This window comes from Rattus norvegicus, chromosome 5, assembly GCF_036323735.1.
Source record: "Rattus norvegicus strain BN/NHsdMcwi chromosome 5, GRCr8, whole genome shotgun sequence".
NCBI classification, from domain to species: domain Eukaryota; kingdom Metazoa; phylum Chordata; class Mammalia; order Rodentia; family Muridae; genus Rattus; species Rattus norvegicus.
In genome coordinates this window covers 168,216,075-168,233,068 of record NC_086023.1, presented here as the reverse complement: position 1 = coordinate 168,233,068, position 16,994 = coordinate 168,216,075, and the positions used below count along the sequence as shown (strand labels likewise).

Genomic DNA, 16,994 nt, shown 5'->3' with positions numbered 1-16,994 from the left:
AAATGACTCAATAAAACTTTATTGACAACAATTGTCAGCAGGCTGGACATCCATCCGGGGATCGGGAACTAACCTCCTGCCCAGTGGCTTCGCAAACTGAGATCCCTAGTGATACCTAGTGATACCCTAGAATATTGGAAATGCCCACATCTGAGAATCAGAGACTCCCATTCACCCCGTCCCTCGAACCCCTTTCAAGGAAAACATGTTGCTTGTCATTCTATAATTCTGCACACTGATCGTCCCTGAGGGCCAAAGCTCTGCTGCTGGTGGTCTTAGCAAAAGCTAGAACGGTGCGTGGAAGGGGCTAAGTCCTCTCTGCAAGCCTGCACAAAGACCCCTGTCTCCCATCCTCCCCCATGGCCTGTGGACTGGCACTTTTATTTATACGTCCCTCTTGGGTGGCCCTTGGTGACCACTGTGCTCCCAGCAGGCCTGTTCCTGGTCCTTAGCAGCACTTAGCACCTTGGCAGTGGCCTCCCCTCTGTGTCCCTTCCTCAGCCAGACACTGTGCTTCAGAGCGACACCCGCACAGTTCACACAGGCAGCCTCTAGAGCGTGCCTGCAGTAAGGCTACGCCAGTGTTTTCTTCACGAGGGAACTCATGGCGTCCAGTAAAGCGACGTCAGGGAGAGGGTGGTATTCCATGCTCCTGAGTCACCAGAGAGAGAGAGTTTGTGTACATATGTGAAGTGATGAGTTTAAAAGAGAGACTGCCCTTGAGGCCCTGCAGTCCCCAGTGCCAGGTGACCAGCCACCTTCCAAGGAGAAGCACTCACTGTACAAGTCAAATCCCTGGCAGCTGGAGACCCAGAAATGCAGTGTCTGTGGGGTCCAGGACCTGTGAGCAGATTCTGGCATAGAACCGGGCAGTGACTTGCGCCTCAGAGCATCAGTGGCCTGAAGGACTCACATTGTCAAAGACAAAGATGAGGTCTAGGGAGACGGCTCATTTGATAAAGTGCCTACCACCCAAGCATTAGGACGAAAATTTGATCCCGGGAGTCACAGAAAGGGCTGGGTGCAAGACCAAGCATGGTGGTGCACATGTTTGATCGCAGCAGTTGGGAGGCAGAGGCAGGTGGGTCTCTGTGAGTTCAAGACCAGTGTCAGCCAGGGTGACATCATGAGACCCTTTCTTTAAAAAGAATTAAAGAGAAGCTAGGAGCAGTAAGTAGTGCGTTCCTATAGTTTCCGTCCCAGAGAACCAGAGAGAGTCCTGGGGCTCACTGGCCAGCCAGTCTGGTCCAGTTGGTGAGCTCAGTGACAGCCACCGTCTCAAAAGAATATGACAGTCTGATTGCAGAAGACATCTCTGGCCTCCAGGTGTGCATACACTTGTGCATGCACACAAACGCCTGTGCATGTACACACACACATGCACACTCGTGCATGTACACACCACACACACACACACACACACACACACACCACACACACATGAGGGTGGCGATTGGTGGGGAAAGTGGACACTGAGGGGCTTCAGGGAGACGGTCAGGGTCACATTATCACAGCTCAGGAGCTTTTGCATAACAAGCCGAGAGACTGCTAATCCCTTTGCCCATGAAAGTAGAGCTCTGTGAATTTGAACCAAGGACCTTCATCTGGGCCCTTGGGAGACCAGGAGCAGGGCAGTTAACAAGGCTTTCTGGAACTTCAACACAGAGAATCTGGAACAGCCAGACCCATATGCAGATGGGTCTGGGACTGCCTGGGGACCTGAAAGGGTCCGCTGGGTGGAAGGGGTTGGCGTTGTTAAAGCCCTGGAAGCTATGGGGGGCATGAATGTGGCCTGGTAAGAGAAGGAGAAGGTAGTGTGTTCCGAGGAGAGCCAACAGGCAGAGCATGACCTGTGAAGTAATAACAGGGAGGGAAGGGAGCTATTTGACAAGGTGACTTTGGAAATAGATGCCCATGCTGCTAGGGGACCCAGCAGAGTAGAGCTGAGAGGATCCAGCTCAGCTAGGACACTGACTGGAGCTTCAGGCGAAAGGCTGGTGACTCCGCTCAAAGGCGGTGAGAGACTTTGATGGGCAAATGGAAGGATCAGTAGGGGGAAGGGAGAGGTCCCCGCTGTCATTACCTGCTGCTGCTATAGCTATGACCAGTAACTTGGTGGCTTCAGACAATGTGTTACCTCAGGGTGTCTATGGGTCTGGAGTTTAGAAGGCCCTGGCTAAGCATGGCTCTGGGCCCTGTGAGCTGCTCTCCAGGTGCTGGCCAGGCCTGGGAAGGAGGGCTTCACGGGAAGACCCAACAAGTGAAGGATCAGCTTCCAAGCTCCCAGGGTCATCTGAGACACCGCTTCTTGGTTGGTCTTTGGGCTGAGGCCTCGGCTCCTACGACGGGGACCTCTTGACCGGGCAATCATCAGAGCTGGAAAGGGAAGGTCAGCCGGCAGGACAGGAATTACAGTCAATGTCATCCAGTGCCACATTAGGTCAGAATCAGGACACTGGGTCCAGCCATGCTCCCAGGGAGGACCCTGCACAAGGAGGGGAAATCTCAGGGGTCATGGAGGGCGTCAAACAAGCTCTCTAAAGACTAGGGCAACACAGGAAACTGCTGTGCAGTGGCATCAGGAGCAAGGCATACAGTTCAGTTCCTGGGAGGGGAAGACAAGTCCACAGACCCTTCCGCCTCGTGTGAGCGGTGGCATTGGAGTGTGCAGTGGAGGGATGGGATCCTCCACGGCAGCCCAGTGGCGTCCACGGGGCAATCATCCTGTCTGAGGAAGGATGGGCAGCTCAAACAGTCCAAACCTGCCCAGTCTTTCTTTTAACCACCACCCCTTGCCTTCTAATCTTCTCTCAGGATTTCCCCTCTGTGAAAAGACACGCTGATCTAGATAAGTGAGGCCGGCCCCATGTATCCGGAATCAACCACGGGGTCTCCAGCTCGACTCTCCCTGCGGCAGACAGGCTCCCCCGGGATGATCTACAGGTAATTCACCCAGGCCTCCTTCCTCTGAGCACGAGTCCCTGAGGTAGCCACACTCCCCTGGGGAACGACTAAGGTCTCAGTCAGGGCTACAGGGCTGTGAGGTACACATGCATGGGGGAAAAATGGAAGCTTTCAAAACTTATAGTTGGAAAGAGGGTAAGACTTTCCGGATGGCACTGGGCCAAGACAGATTTGTTCTGGTCCCTGGCCCTTTGGAAATCTCATCTGGGGCTATCTGAGCCCCTTAGCAGGGCCCAGAGCAGCGGTCTCTAGTATCCCACCCAGAGGCGTCTGGGAGGCTGCTCTCGAGCTCGCGCGCATTTGGGAACCGGCACCCGCCCATTTTCCAAAGACCAGCAACAGCCAGACTCTAATAGGCAATCTTGACCGCCTTGTGTGAGCCACCTTTCTGAACAACAGGTCTCCTGTAGAGGGCGCTGGTGAGCTACTGGCTGCTGGATAGGACCCCAACAGCCTATACATTCTGGGAATTCGGGCCTTTCTAGACAATGAGTGGACCCTGAGCTGTTGCAAGTGTCTTTGGAAAACCAGGGGCAAGAGGTGTCTGTCTCGGGAAGAGCCCCAGAGTCTCAGGCCCTCCTGTGTTTTGGCGGCTGTTCTCAAGCATGCTGTAAAGCGTGATCTAAAGCTTATTTTAAAAAAAGAAAGAAAGGGGGCTGGGGATTTAGCTCAGTGGTAGAGCGCTTACCTAGGAAGCGCAAGGCCCTGGGTTCGGTCCCCAGCTCCGAAAAAAAAGAACCAAAAAAAGAAAAAAAGAAAAAAAAAAAGAAAAAGAAAAAAAAAAAAAAAACAGACGCGAGTTGGAGGCGGGGCTTAAAAAAAAAAAAAAAACTCACTCAGAGTCTACTGTGGGGAAGAAGCCTAGGAGCCTCTGCGACCAGAGCAGGCAGGCTCCAGACCTTTGCCGCACTGGCCACTGGGTGGCGCTGCTGCAGAACATTTGGTTGTACATCGACTAGCCTGGAGCCCGGGATGGAGATGGGGGTGGGGGCTGCGGGATATCGGTGATGAATTCTAAACTTGCTCCTGCCTGTGGCTGATGCCGGTTGCATACTGTCTTCTCTCCCCTTCTTTCTCCCCCTCTTTCCTCCATTGCTATCCGAAGTACTCGGTATGGGAGTCCCAAAAGACAGCTCCAGTTTTACAGGTAATAAGTCCTGCTCCTCCTGCTCCTCCTCCTCCTGCTCCTCCTCCTCCTCCTGCTCCTCCTCCTCCTGCTCCTCCTCCTCCTGTTCCTCCTCCTGTTCCTTTTCTTCCTCTTCTTCCTCCTCCTGCTCCTCTTCCTCTTCTCCTCCTCCTCTTTCTCCTCCTCCTCTTCCTCCCAATCCAGAAGGCCAAAGGGCAAGGTATGGTGGGGAGGGCTGTGCCCATCATGGGCAGGGCTGGATGCACACAGCTGACACAATCTACAATCACAGATGCTGCCCGTGTCTCTCAGTGCTAACCGCAGAGCCTGTGCAGGGCCTGGTGAAGGTGTGCGGTCGGGTTAATTGCATGTGTTCATCTACTGAAGTCTGCTTTGATTTGACCAAATAGGCTTAAGATATGTGTTCAGCTCTCAGCCAGACCTACCATTGGAACCTCACTCACCAGCTCAGCCGGGGCTCAGCGGTAGAGCACTTACCTAGTGTGTTCAAGGCTGTGGGTTTCACCCTCACCATCACAAAGGTTAAAAAAGAAAAAAGGGAAAATTTCAGTATGTGGGCCACTTTCTTGTGGCCGTGGGACTGTTTTTCCGTTGCCAGAGGGAACGGTCTGTGCTCAACCGATCTGCCCTTTCTGTCACCTGCAGATTTGGGTTTAGATGGGATTACAACCTGTAGAGCCTTCAGACTGTGCTTTGAACTCATATCTTCATAAGTTGTATGCAGTACCATGCGATTTGGGTCACGGGGGCGTGGGGTAGCTCTCAGACATACTTCTCCATTGGAGTATTGGAAGTCAGGTGTTACCATGCTGAGATGTGGCATCAAGAAACCCAGGCTCCCCTCAGGACAGTCTGCCCCTCCCTCTAGACTAGCTCACACTCATCTGAGAAAGAAAGGACACAATCAGAAAACACTTCCCGGCCCAAGAAGTAATATGTCAAAGCTTCAGAAGACTTGCAGGCTAGCTGGCTCGGCCTGCCTCAGGGCTGTGATGGCAGTCTGTCTTAGTTAGGGTTTTACTGCTGTGAACAGACGCCATGACCAAGGCAACTCTTATAAGGATGACATTTAATTGGGGCTGGCTTACAGGTTCAGGGGTTCAATCCATTATCATCAAGGCGGGAGCAGGGCAGCATCCAGGCAGGCATGGTGCAGGAGGAGCTGAGTTCTACATCTTCATCTTAAGGCAGCTAACAGAATGCTGGCTTGCAGGCAGCTAGGGTGAGGGTCTTAAAGCCACACCCACAGTGACACACCTGTTCCAACAAGGCCACGCCTCTTATTAGAGCCACTCGCTGGGCCAAGCATATACAAACCATCACACCGTGCCTATACCCTTGGCAACAGTGCAGTGCCTGCTATGGTATCTAACCTATAAGGAGAGAGGTCGCTGTCCAGATCAGTCAAGCACATCCCAGAGTGGTGCTGTGGGCTGTTCTAATGCACCAGCACTCTGGGCTACATGTGCTGGGGTGGGGGGTGGGGTGTCAGCACTGGGCCCTCGAAGAGCTGTGTTCTTCCTGTGGCCTCAGGATCATGACCGCGCCTGGGTTCACGGGCTGACTTGAGCCACTGTCTCTGAGGTCTTGTCCCTCACAGGGAAGTGAGAGAGGTGAGGCTCTGGTTTGACTGCAGCGTTGACTGGATGAGGACATCTACCTGTACTTGAGCTTGCAAACACTTGTGCGTCCATCCGTGTGCCATAGAGGAGTGCACACTGTTTGTTCTGGTCAGATCTGAGTGATAAGACCAAACTTGCACCAGAACTGCATCCTCCAGGGAATCTGTCCGCCTCTGCCTGGTGGGAGAGGAAGGACAGAGCAACAGGCTGAAAAGGTGCACAGGTAAAGCACAGGTATTAGTAAGCCTGCGGTGAGTTTCTCCTGGCTTTAGCTGGCCCTGGGACCAGGAGATCACAGGTCTGTCCTGCACTTTGCATCTCCAGGAGACATTTCATGAAGCAGTCAGGTCAGCAGGTGGTGATCTCAAAGGGCTGGCTCTTCTTTCTTTTTTTTTTTTTTTTTTTTTTTTTTTTTTTTTTTGGTTCTTTTTTTCGGAGCTGGGGACTGAACCCAGGGCCTTGCACTTCCTAGGCAAGCGCTCTACCACTGAGCTAAATCCCCAACCCCAGGGCTGGCTCTTTATTCATTGAACAGACAAGGTGCCGCTCTCTAGAAGCATCCACACCATCATGGTGCTAAGCATGGCCTTTTGATGGCAGAAGTGTTTGTGGTCTCACCGTGGACAAGACTCTCTGTCCTGGTTACCAAATGAGCGGCTCCCAGATCAACAAGGGAGTTAAAATCCTGTATAACACGCAGCCCCAAACCTGGTGTCTTCTAGAGGCTGACATTCCTTTCCTGCTTATATGTCTGTTGGTTGGCTAGAATCAAGTTCTCCTACCTGTGTGAGGACCTATTTTGTCTCCATGGTGCTGATGGGTTCACGTGTCTCCATCCCGTCCCTCTAGCCAGGGCCTACCCCGGTACATTCTTCTATTGAGGAAGTACCAGGGGAAAAGAACTGTGCTCAATTTCCTGGGGCTGCAGCTGGACTACAGCAGACATTGGTTGTTGTTTCTGCTCAGGTTCCCATGTCCAGAGCAAGCAAGAGTCCTGCCTAGCGCAGGAAAGTGCATTACACCACCAGTAGGGGGTGCCACAAAGACTCCACCAGCAGGGGGCGCCACAAAGCCTCAGTGGATTAGTTGCTTTTCTTTTTGCTTTTACTCAATAAAGTTGACAATCTGGATTAGCCTCTATGCACATGGAAAAGTCCTAGGTACAGAGAGGCATAAAGGACTGAATGATGGAGCCAACCCCTGAACTTCTGTAGCTTCATGGAAAACATCTGCAGAGCTGCTTTGCACCAAGGAGGGATGTGGTTCCCCCTCCCTGCTGCTGTGGCTGGGGAACACTGACAGCTAGGATTTAAAAAAAAAAAAAAAACTGTCACAGTAAACAATTCAGATTTTTGTCACTGTAACAATATACCTGCAACAAGCTGTCACGATTACGTTTCTGTTGCTGTGACAAAACAGCATGACCAAGGACACTTACAAAAGAAAATGTTAAATTTGGGCGTACATGGGCTGCAGGCAATTAGAGTCCGTAGCTAGGGCAGAGCAAGGGCAGGAATAGAGGAGAGCTTATATCTTGGTCCACAATGGCCTAAAGACTTCCCCTGAGGCTCCACCTCTCAAAACCCACCACCTCCCATAATCACTCCCAAAAAATAACCCCTTGGAGACATTGTCACAACAGGCTTGTCCTTGGAGCGAAATATCCCAGCCCAGTCCTGAGACCTCTCCAGGTGCTGGCCTACCTTGGGTTGTGTCGGGGTACTGGTTGCCTGTCCCATTCCTCCCCACAAATTGGCGATTGCTATTTGTTCTTTCGTATGAGAGGTAGGTCAGCCCGTATCCAAGACCCCGCAGGCACTGGCTTGTCTTCTGAGACAACAGTATTGCAACCACACCTTTCTTAGCATCCAAAGGTAACCTTGTTTCCCCCGAGGTGACAACCCTGGCCCTCAGGATTTTGCCTTAGCCCAGTGCTAAGCACAAACACAGTGCTTAAACACCGAACAGTGAACAGCTTAAAAGCTTTATCTGAAGTTCAGTCAAGGGTGTGCTGGGAAGGAAGCCTACCAGAGGGGTGTGCAAACAGATTTCTAGAACCTTCCGTATATAGGCAGCTATCTGTACATATATCCACATAGAGTACACCCCATGGAGGGGAAAAACATCTCTGTGTGCCTCTTCACTGTGGCAGTGGCCACATGCCACAAGTACCCCACCTGTCCACTGCAGACCCAGCTTGGAATGGGGTGGAGAAGCCAGGAGCTGCGTGTCTGGCACTCAAAGAACAGTGCTGCCAGTCTTTCCTACCTGTGGCTCAGAAGACCCAGGCCTCTGATGAAAAGGCAGCAGAGGCAGCCAAGGGGAGACCACGGGAGGGGGCAGGACGCCCACCTCACGCCACACCCCAACAATCCTGCCAGACCTCAGTGTTGCCAGGCTGTAGTGTGGCACTGCACTTCCCGAGCTCTTAGGAGAAAGGTACTCGTGAATAATTCAGCCCCTGCCACGGAATGAAAACTCCCTAATAGAAGCTAATGGACTTGCTGCCTCCAACGCCGACCCTGTGGGGCTCTCTCATTCACCAATTGCTTCTGACGTTCTGCAGTGACACTCCCTAATGAAAAACGCCACTGCGTGTGCTGCTTCCTTAGCTCCCTAACTAGACTGTGGCCTTTTTAACAAGCAGCCACCCAGGGAAGCAGGTGAGTTGGACGGACGCAGGAGTGGATGTAGCAGTCACTGCCTTGGGGGGGCGATGTCTAGACACAGGCATCCCCCACCCCGGAACTTAAATGATAGAGCTGGGGTGGGGGTAGGGGTGTCTGGGAACGCTTCTGGCTGCTCAGAAGAAATCAGACCGTTCACAATTTTCCAAAGCAGACAGCCTCAAAGATCCCACCTTGGGTGCACTTGAGGTAACCGTGCTAGATGGAGGAGGGTGGGTGGGCTCCCACCTGGCCGCACCCACCAACCTGTGTTCCCTGAGATCGATCCTGCTTGCGCCCACCCTGTGCAGCCCTGGCCTGGTTGTCTTCCCGTCTGCCGGAGTCCCACCGTCTAGCTCGTGCCTCGCTGGTGTTACCCCTTGATTGAGAGTCAGCATTCGTGACTTGGGCTGGCAGTGCTGTCCGTGAGGTTTCTTGCTCTCTGAAGTCTGTCTAGGAAGCCCAATGCCTGCAGGAGCCAGGGTTGCTATTCAGGTCTCGGTTTGCTGATGGATCTTGAGCAAAATGACGGTTTGTGTGCTGCAGGGATGCCGTGTGTGTGTGTGTGTGTGTGTGTGTGTGTGTGTGTGTGTGTGTGTGCAATGAGTTACAAGGCCACACCCCAGGATGGTGGCCACTTCCCTGTGTTTCCGCTTCTGAAGCTTCCGGCTGGTCTCCTGGCTCTGGACACGTGTTGCCGTTTGACAGAGAGACAGGGTTTCTTTCTCCACCTGCCCCCCGTGTCGTTGGGCTTCAGTGGCTCCAGGTAGAAGGCACTGGGGAGGGCAGAAGCGATTCCTACTGACTTAATGAGGTTAGCTCTGCCGTCATCCCGCTTTTCCGTGTCACCGTGTTAATTCGAGTGGAGTCCCCTGAGTCCCTGACAGGAATAGATTTCCAGAGAAAAACCTAAGTGTGTGGAATTAGCAGCTCCTTATTGGGGTGTGGGGGGGAATGGTGCTTACTCTGGAGACTGGGTAGGACGTAGGGTTAGAGTTCCAGAGAGCCTCGCTCTAGAATGTGGCTAGGTGTTGCAACGAAGAGGTCAGAGGTCACCACACTTCTAAGCGCAGGCAGAAGGAGCCTCGAAAGTGGCATGAGAACCCTACCCTGCTAGATTCACCTGTAAGAAAAGCCCAGAGCACAACCGCAGACTGAGGGAGCCCAGCTTTGTCTATCGACACACAGGCCGCCAGAATCCGTACACCATCTACGCATCTATAGAACCTTCCTGTTCTGAGGAGCCCTCCAACACACACGCGCACACACACACGTGCACACACACACACACGCACACACACACACCAGGACCACGGACCCTCTGCTCTGGGCTGCCACCCTCACCCAATTCTCTCCCTTTAGCTTTCCGGTTCCTCACTTGTAACGGAAGGCTCTGGGCCACTGCCGTGGGAACCTGCCTTCCCTCAATGATGGCTGTGCAGCCAGCCAGGGAGGTAGCAAGACCCTGATCTTTCCTGCCCGCTCCTGTTTCCTCCCATGTTGTAAGGAGCACGTGTGTCCTCTGTAAAGGGCTGTTTTAGTATCTGTCACTTCCTGGTGATGTTTGGTGCTGGCAAGGCTCATTCTAGCCTCTGGTCACTATTCTCCTCTCAGCCATGCCCACCGGGGACACCAGCTTGAACAGTAGACTCTCCTCCCACAGCTGTTATCATCTCTGCTGTCATAGTACACTCCTTTGGGGACAGTCACCTGCATGGGCTGTCAACTCACGAGTACCTTCCTGTGTGGCCATCAGTGGTGGCAGAGAGCGCTGTCCCTTCCTGGACCCAATAACCTGGCCACTCTCATCACTGGGGCCCTGGTGTGTATTTTCGGACCCCTGCAGACCCCAGGCGCTTTTTGTCTTGAAAGCTAATGGCTATTGACTCCAGCCTGGCTGGGAGCGCGGACATATTGCCCACTTTTCGGGAAGAGCTCCCAGCTATAGTCTGCCTGGCTGCCCTTCTCTCTCACCTCAGGAAAGAGAGAGCTGGCCTCCACTTCACACAGGATTGGCTGCCAGCCATGCAATGCCTCCAGAGCCCTACACCTACTGGAGAAGGCAGCAGCCAGCCTGCAGGAGCCAGAAGGAGGCCGGCGCTGCCACCTGTAGGTTTCAGGTCCTCTTTCCCTAAGCTGTGCCTCATCATGAGCTGGGACCTTTTTACAGCCCGCAAACATATTTTCCTAGAAAAAAAGCAGGTCTTTCACACGGCTCCAGCCCCATCCATTTCAATATTAAGAGCCCTGCAGATGGCACCCCACCCCCACCCCGAAACTTTGAGCAGTGGTGAGTGTCAGTCCTAGTGTAGAAATCGTACCTCCTACCACAGGGCAGTCAAAGTCACTGCTAAACCTGAGTCAGGACCCAGCCAGCCCCAGGGCTGCTACAGGAGAATTGCCAACAGGGCTCAGCCTGGCAAGGCCCAGTCAGCCTTGGTTTGCCTTTTAGAGGCCAGGGCCCTACTGTGACCTCCATGGGCACTGCTGGGAACAGGAGCAGCAGCTGCAGGGAGGCAGAGCAATCAGGACAATTAGAAAAGCGTCTGCACAAAACTGATGCCACACAGGAACAGGGTGTGATGAGGTGCAGCCACGCCCAACAAGCAAGGCTCTGACCACGTGAGCTAACACAGCACCTGCACAGGGAGACAGCACCCAGCCACACTCGGATCAGAAGATCCAAGATGGGATAGCTACCGGTTCCCTCATTCTCTGTCTCTCTGTGTGTCTCTCTGTTTCTCTCTGTGTGTCTGTCTGTCTGTTTCTGTCTGTCCTTTCTTCTCCTCCTCTGTCCTCTCTCTTTCTCTCTCTCTGGGATTCTCTGGAATGTTCTGTGTGTCTCTTTTCTCTGTCTTTCTGTCTGTCTGTTTGCATCTCTGTCTCTGTGTCTGTCTTTCTCTTTCTGTCTCTGTCTCTCTTTGTCTGTCTCTTTCTGTAGCTTTCTGTCTCTTCCTTTCTGTCTCTGTATCTGTCTCCTCTCTCTCATTCTCTCTCTGATTCTCTGGGATGGTCTGTGTGTCCCTGTATGTCTTTCTCTCCATCCCCGTCTCTTTGTCTCTCTGTCTCTGTCTGTCTGTCTGTCTGTCTGTCTGTCTGTCTGTGTGTGCGTGCACACACCTGCCCTCCCTGGGATCCCACTGCCCATTGGCCTCACCAGACCCTCTCTGAGCCCTTTCCCATACAGTCATACATACAGTAAATATTCCATATTCCAAATACTTACTGTAAACTAAGCCCTATGCTAACTGCAGATGACATGGACATGACAGTCTTCACACAAAGATTACTGTGGAAAAGGCCACTGTGGAAGAACCAGCCACAAGGTTCTTGGAGGTGACACACACTCCCACCCCACACACATGCAGCATTCGCTCATGAGGCAATCCCCCTGCAGTGCTCCCTCATGAGGTGATCCCCCTGCAGTGCTCCCTCATGAGGTGATCCCCCTGCAGTGCTCCCTCAGGACGTGATCCCCCTGCAGTGCTCCCTCAGGACGTGATCCCCCTGCAGTGCTTACTCAGGATGTGATCTCTCTGCAGTGCTCAGGCCAAGCAGGGAGAGGTGACTCAGGGTGGGAGAATTTTGCACAAGTCCCTGTCCTTAGTGGGCCGTTCCTTGGCCCCCAAAGGGGCCAATCCTCGCCTAGGGCCACTCAGCCCACCTCAGGGTCACCCAGTACCTCTTCAGCTCCTCCCTGTGATTAACCAAGCTTGCCTTCTCCTGGGCAAAGGGTGCAGGCACTAGACTGTTTCCCTTCCAAAAAAAAGAGAGCCTCAGGGTCTCACCGCTACAGCTGACTTAACTGAAGCAGGAACTTACACCGTCTAAGTGTCACTTCAGGGGCATACATGGTGCTAAGACCAGGTGACAAGGACAGTCAGGGACCTGGATTGCAGACCCTTGCCTCACATTTACCCACCACTGCCTATCTTAGACAGAGTCAGGCGTGGCTCCTTCCTACAATCACACTGCCCACTGGTCCGCTTATGCCCCTGAAGTGCCATCGGCAGGAGGGCTGCACACACATTCTTTCTCCCTGGATACGCAGTTTTCTCGGCCATGCCTGTGACCACTGTCAGGGCTACCGTCCCTTTCGACAGACACTGTTGATCTTGGTCCCCGAGAGTGAATTCGAGAGTGAGCTAGACTAGCCTAGGGATGGTTCTGGATGCATCAGCCGTGAGATCTCACGCTCGCAATAAGCCTGACATGCCCTGCTGCAAAAGCTCCACACACAGACTGTGACACGCTGTTCTGAAGCACGGTGCCCAGAGAGACCCTTGCTGGGGTGGTAGGATTTCCAGATGCGAACCATGCACGATAGGCTTCACAGTTCCCTTTCCCAGGTTTGAGAGTAAACATAGCCTCCCAGGCTGGGCTCCTAGCATGTGGGGTAAAACGACACTGTGGCCAGTGCCCACTTAAAGCTTGCTTCTGTGACAGGTGTACCTCGTGCTTCCTTCCTGGGACGTCCTTTTGCCTGGGTTCCACTTGACCCCCCCCTCACGAGAGCACTATGGAGTGGCATCTCAGTCGCCACAGGACAGCCCCACCGTCCATCCTTCCGCATGTTCCCCGTGCTCCCAGTTATGCTGTGCCGCTTGGGGGGCAGTGCTCCCTCCTGCCTGTACTCCAGCCTGGCCTGCTTCTCTCACACTTGCTGGGGCAGAGGTGGGCAAGCTTGTCTCCCAGCAAGCATGATTTTAAGGACAAGAGTCTCAGGCCAAGGGTGTTTCGCCCAGGACTTGGGCACGCCCAGATGGCAATTCTCCTTGAAGACTGTTACTTCTGCATCTGCCCCACACCCTGCAGCCGGCCGGCCAGCCTAGGGCCCAGGCGGTGGTACTGACAAGCTTTCTAAACCACTACCCCTCGGCGTTTCCCATCTGGACAGTGGCAACTCTAGGCGGCACCATGCTGTCCATGACATACAGCGAGAGTCTGCGGAGCGTAAGCAGCAGATGCCACTCAGACTGGACCCTGCATCCGGTCCGCCAGACGGACACCCTGGAGCTGCAGCGGCTGAGGGAGGTGCGGGCAGCCGCTCAGGCCAGGAACATGGAGAGCTTCCTCCAAATGCACGGCCTTTCCCTGGACGGCTGCACCGCCCAGCGCACAGGCATGAAATATCGGTAAGGGCTGGGCTGGAGACACGGTGGGTGGGTAAGGAGTCCCCAGGACATCCGAGGAGGACCGCGAGGAGGTGCCGCAGGAGAGAGGGGCACGGCTCTGGAAACGGGCGGGCCATGGCTTTGTTGTGACTCGCAGTGAATATTTTCGGTTTGGAAATCCACAAGCGCAGAGCGATGCCTTCGTGAGGAGAAGTGAATGTCTGCTGTGGTGCTAGCTGTCTGAAAGCAATTGTTACTGGGCTTGGAGTTTTCGTCTGAGTGTTTCGTCTGACTGGTTTTGCAGAGGGGACCTTGCTGAGCAGATAAAAGCTGTTTCATTTGTCTCTGGCAACTTCACCAGGACAAATTAGCTGCTAGAATTAGTGAGGTTCCGCAGCTAAAGGCACTGGCCGTTCTTACAAAATATCTGAGTTCAGCTTCCAACACCAAAGTAGGGCAGTTCACAACGACCTGTAACTCTGCCAGAGCGTCTGTCATCTGCTGGCCTCTTTAAGTACTGCACCCACCCACACAATTACAAATAAAGTAAGTGGTTTTGGTTTTGGTTTTGGTTTTGGTTTTTTAAATGGGTCTAGAAAGGTGACTCAGAAGTTACAGACCCTGGCTGCTCTTGCAGAGGACCCAGATTTGGTTCCCAGCACCCACATAGTGACTCCATACCATCCATAACTCCAGTTCCAAGGAATCCAGGAAAATAGATCAACCCACCATCTCCAACACAAACCCATTCTGGAAAGAAAAACCCGTGTTATATTCTCTGAACAAAGAAACGTGTCCTTCACAGCCTAAAATTGAGCCGTATCTATGATAAGTGGTTTTCAGCAGGTCTCCTCAGAATTGGCTGCATCCAGCTGTAACCATAGCAACAAGGGCTGTGGAGTAAAGGTTCAGTCTGTCTAAATGACCTGCATGTGGGATAAGTTTTCTTAGACTCCCAGAAGAGCATTTCTGCACGACGCACACCTCTCTGGATTCAGCACCCAGGACAGCTCCTGAGCACAGCCTGCGGGCGGACAGGCAGTCTGTTTTTACACATACTTGGAGATTGAAATTGTGCACCTTTTTGTAAGCTCCAGGGCCAGTTGGTCAAAGGGGACAGTCTCCTCCAGTCCTTGTAGGATAGCCAGTGTTTCGAATCAAAATACAGGCTGCCTAACTAATTAGAGTCTGGGGTAGACAGCGAGTATATATTTTCATATCAGCATTTCCCGTGCGATAGTTGGCGTGTACTTATAATTAAAAGTCATGTGTTTCTCTGAGGTTCAAGTCTTCTGTTTTAGCTGCAGGGTTTGGCTGTTCTCTGTGAGTGAAGGTCGGGACTGCTCTTGTGTCCCCCTCTCTTGTGGACAATGCATTTGGTCCTTTGGGCCATTATGTTGTCGTTTAAAGAAACAAAGCACTTCTGGTGCTCCCTGACACAGCAGGGTCTCGAAGTCTTGTATTCAAAGTCGACTGCGAGGGAAGGACCCTTGGTCAGTCCGTTAGCCAAGGCTGGACTTGTGGCAGCAATAGAAGCTGTTCAAGGGGAGAGCCCCTAAGCCTTATTTGTTTTGCATTAGCTGCTCATGGGGACCCAGCGTGTACTCAGCAACCACTTCCTGAGAGGATGCTGGCACTAGATCCTCGGCTGGACCCTGGAGATGCCCTATGAACAAGAGGGGCAGGGGCCACATGCTCACGCCCGTGCATCTTGGGGCAGAGGGGAAAAGAGAAATGAAATGAGATCCCAAGATCCTTTCCAGTAGCACTGCCTGCCCTGAAGCCGGAAAGTGCATGGGGTGCGGGGGAGCCTGTGGCATGGAGGCTGATCTGAGAAGGTGGTGGGAGAGCTGAGTCCTAAACAGTCTGAGAGAGATCCCATTGGAAGACATGGTGGAGAGCCTTCCGGGGACATTGCAGGGGATGAAAGAAGGGCTGGGTGCCTGAGCTGGGGAGAGCTTGGGGCTGACAGGGGTTGGGTGGGGAAACTAGACCATGCCTTCCCAACTCTGAGGAACCAGCTCCTGGCACAGTGGGCAGGGATGATGGGCGTGGTTTGCCTAATCATGTCTGGCAGCCGAATTGTATATACAGCTGAACCTCAGAAAATTACCTTATTTGGGTCACGTTATATTTTATAGGGCCTTTTGTCAATGTGCTTCGTTGAAGGGATACAGGACACTGGAAGGGCGTGTGATCGATGCAAAGAATGTGTCTTAGGGTTTTACTGCTGTGGACAGACACCATGACCAATGCAAGTCTTATAAAGGACAACATTTCACTGGGGCTGGCTTACAGGTTCAGAGGTTCAGTTCATTATCATCAAGGTGGGAACATGGCAGCATCCAGGCAGGCATGGTGCAGGAGGAGCTGAGAGTTCTACTTTATCTGAAGGCTACTAGGGGAAGACTGGCTTCCAGACAGCGAGGATAAAGGTCTTAAAGCCCACGCCCACAGTGACAAGCTACTCTGCAAGGCCACACCTCCCAACAGTGCCACTCCCTGGGTGGAGCATATACAGACCGTCACAGAATGGTAACATGATGTAATCCAAGGAATGGCAGGGAGACCGCGGGAAACCCACTTAGCCCAAAACTGAGTAAGGCACACCCTTCACTAACGAGGGAGCACGGCCCTGCTGGCTCCTGCCTGCCAGCCGCCTGGCCTCCAGACTGTGAGAGTAGTCAGTCCCTGTTGTTGTTTTTTTTTTGTTTTGTTTTGTTTTGTTTTTTTGGTTTTTTTTTTGTTGTTTTTTAGCTTGTTTGTAACTCTCTACTGTGTGAGCCCCAGGAAGCTAGCTAGCAAAGATGGGATGATATGTGTCTCTGCCTGAGGCTCCAAAAATAGTGTTCAGTCTGCACCTGGGTCCAGACCCCGTGTGGCTGACATCCTGGAAGGCAGCTTGCTCTCCAAGGAGGAAGGAGACGGGAAAATAATTCTCCCCTGGGCAGGGTGAGGGTTGTCTCACCCACAGGGACCCTGATGTGTCTGGTGACCTCGGTGTCACTGCCCTCAAATGAGGTCGCTGGACCTGCATTCACTTAAGATCTTAGCAAAAACCGTTCACATAAGCTGAAGTCATCTGAGAGGAGGGACCCTTGTTAGTCCTGAGGAAAAACACATTTCCACCACTGTCTGATTAGAGAAAGCTGTACTTAAAAACACACAAGAAACTGAGCAGATGACTGCATCCCCTACGTCAGGATTTCAGAGTGCAGTCCATCACTGGCTTTTGAGGTCCCTTTTATGCAGAAGGATTAGGGTTGATAGAAAACAGCTGTCAAGATAATTGTTATCACCTGAACAGGAGTGGCGGACTCGGGGCTCAAGGCTGCCATAGGGTAGATAAGCTCAAGAGTCCGTGATGCAGAAGGGGAGCTGCTACCTGTGTTCAGGAGTTTTAGCAAGGTAAAGGGGTGGTCATACATTACAAGGTTATAAGTTCAGCATAGGTTGAAAAAAGGTGGGCTGCAGGATGCCT

The 16,994-nt window shown here is 52.8% G+C and overlaps 1 protein-coding gene across 8 annotated transcripts in view; it reads left to right on the top strand.

Moving 5' to 3' along the window:
* Window positions 1–16,994, top strand: part of Kcnab2 (potassium voltage-gated channel subfamily A regulatory beta subunit 2) — an 88,533-nt gene that overhangs the window by 37,692 nt on the left and 33,847 nt on the right. For 5 of the 8 annotated variants that reach the window (XM_017593214.3, XM_063287269.1, XM_063287267.1 and 2 more), the window contains exons 2-3: window positions 2,815–2,943; window positions 4,070–4,111. The exons of 1 other annotated variant lie outside the window; for it this stretch is intronic. In XM_017593214.3, the coding sequence (XP_017448703.1) occupies window positions 2,867–2,943; window positions 4,070–4,111 (119 nt within the window). In that variant the 5' untranslated portion in view covers window positions 2,815–2,866. The remainder of the gene's footprint in view (window positions 1–2,814; window positions 2,944–4,069; window positions 4,112–16,994) is intronic. 2 more of the 8 variants (XM_063287270.1, XM_063287268.1) reach the window with 1 other exon arrangement.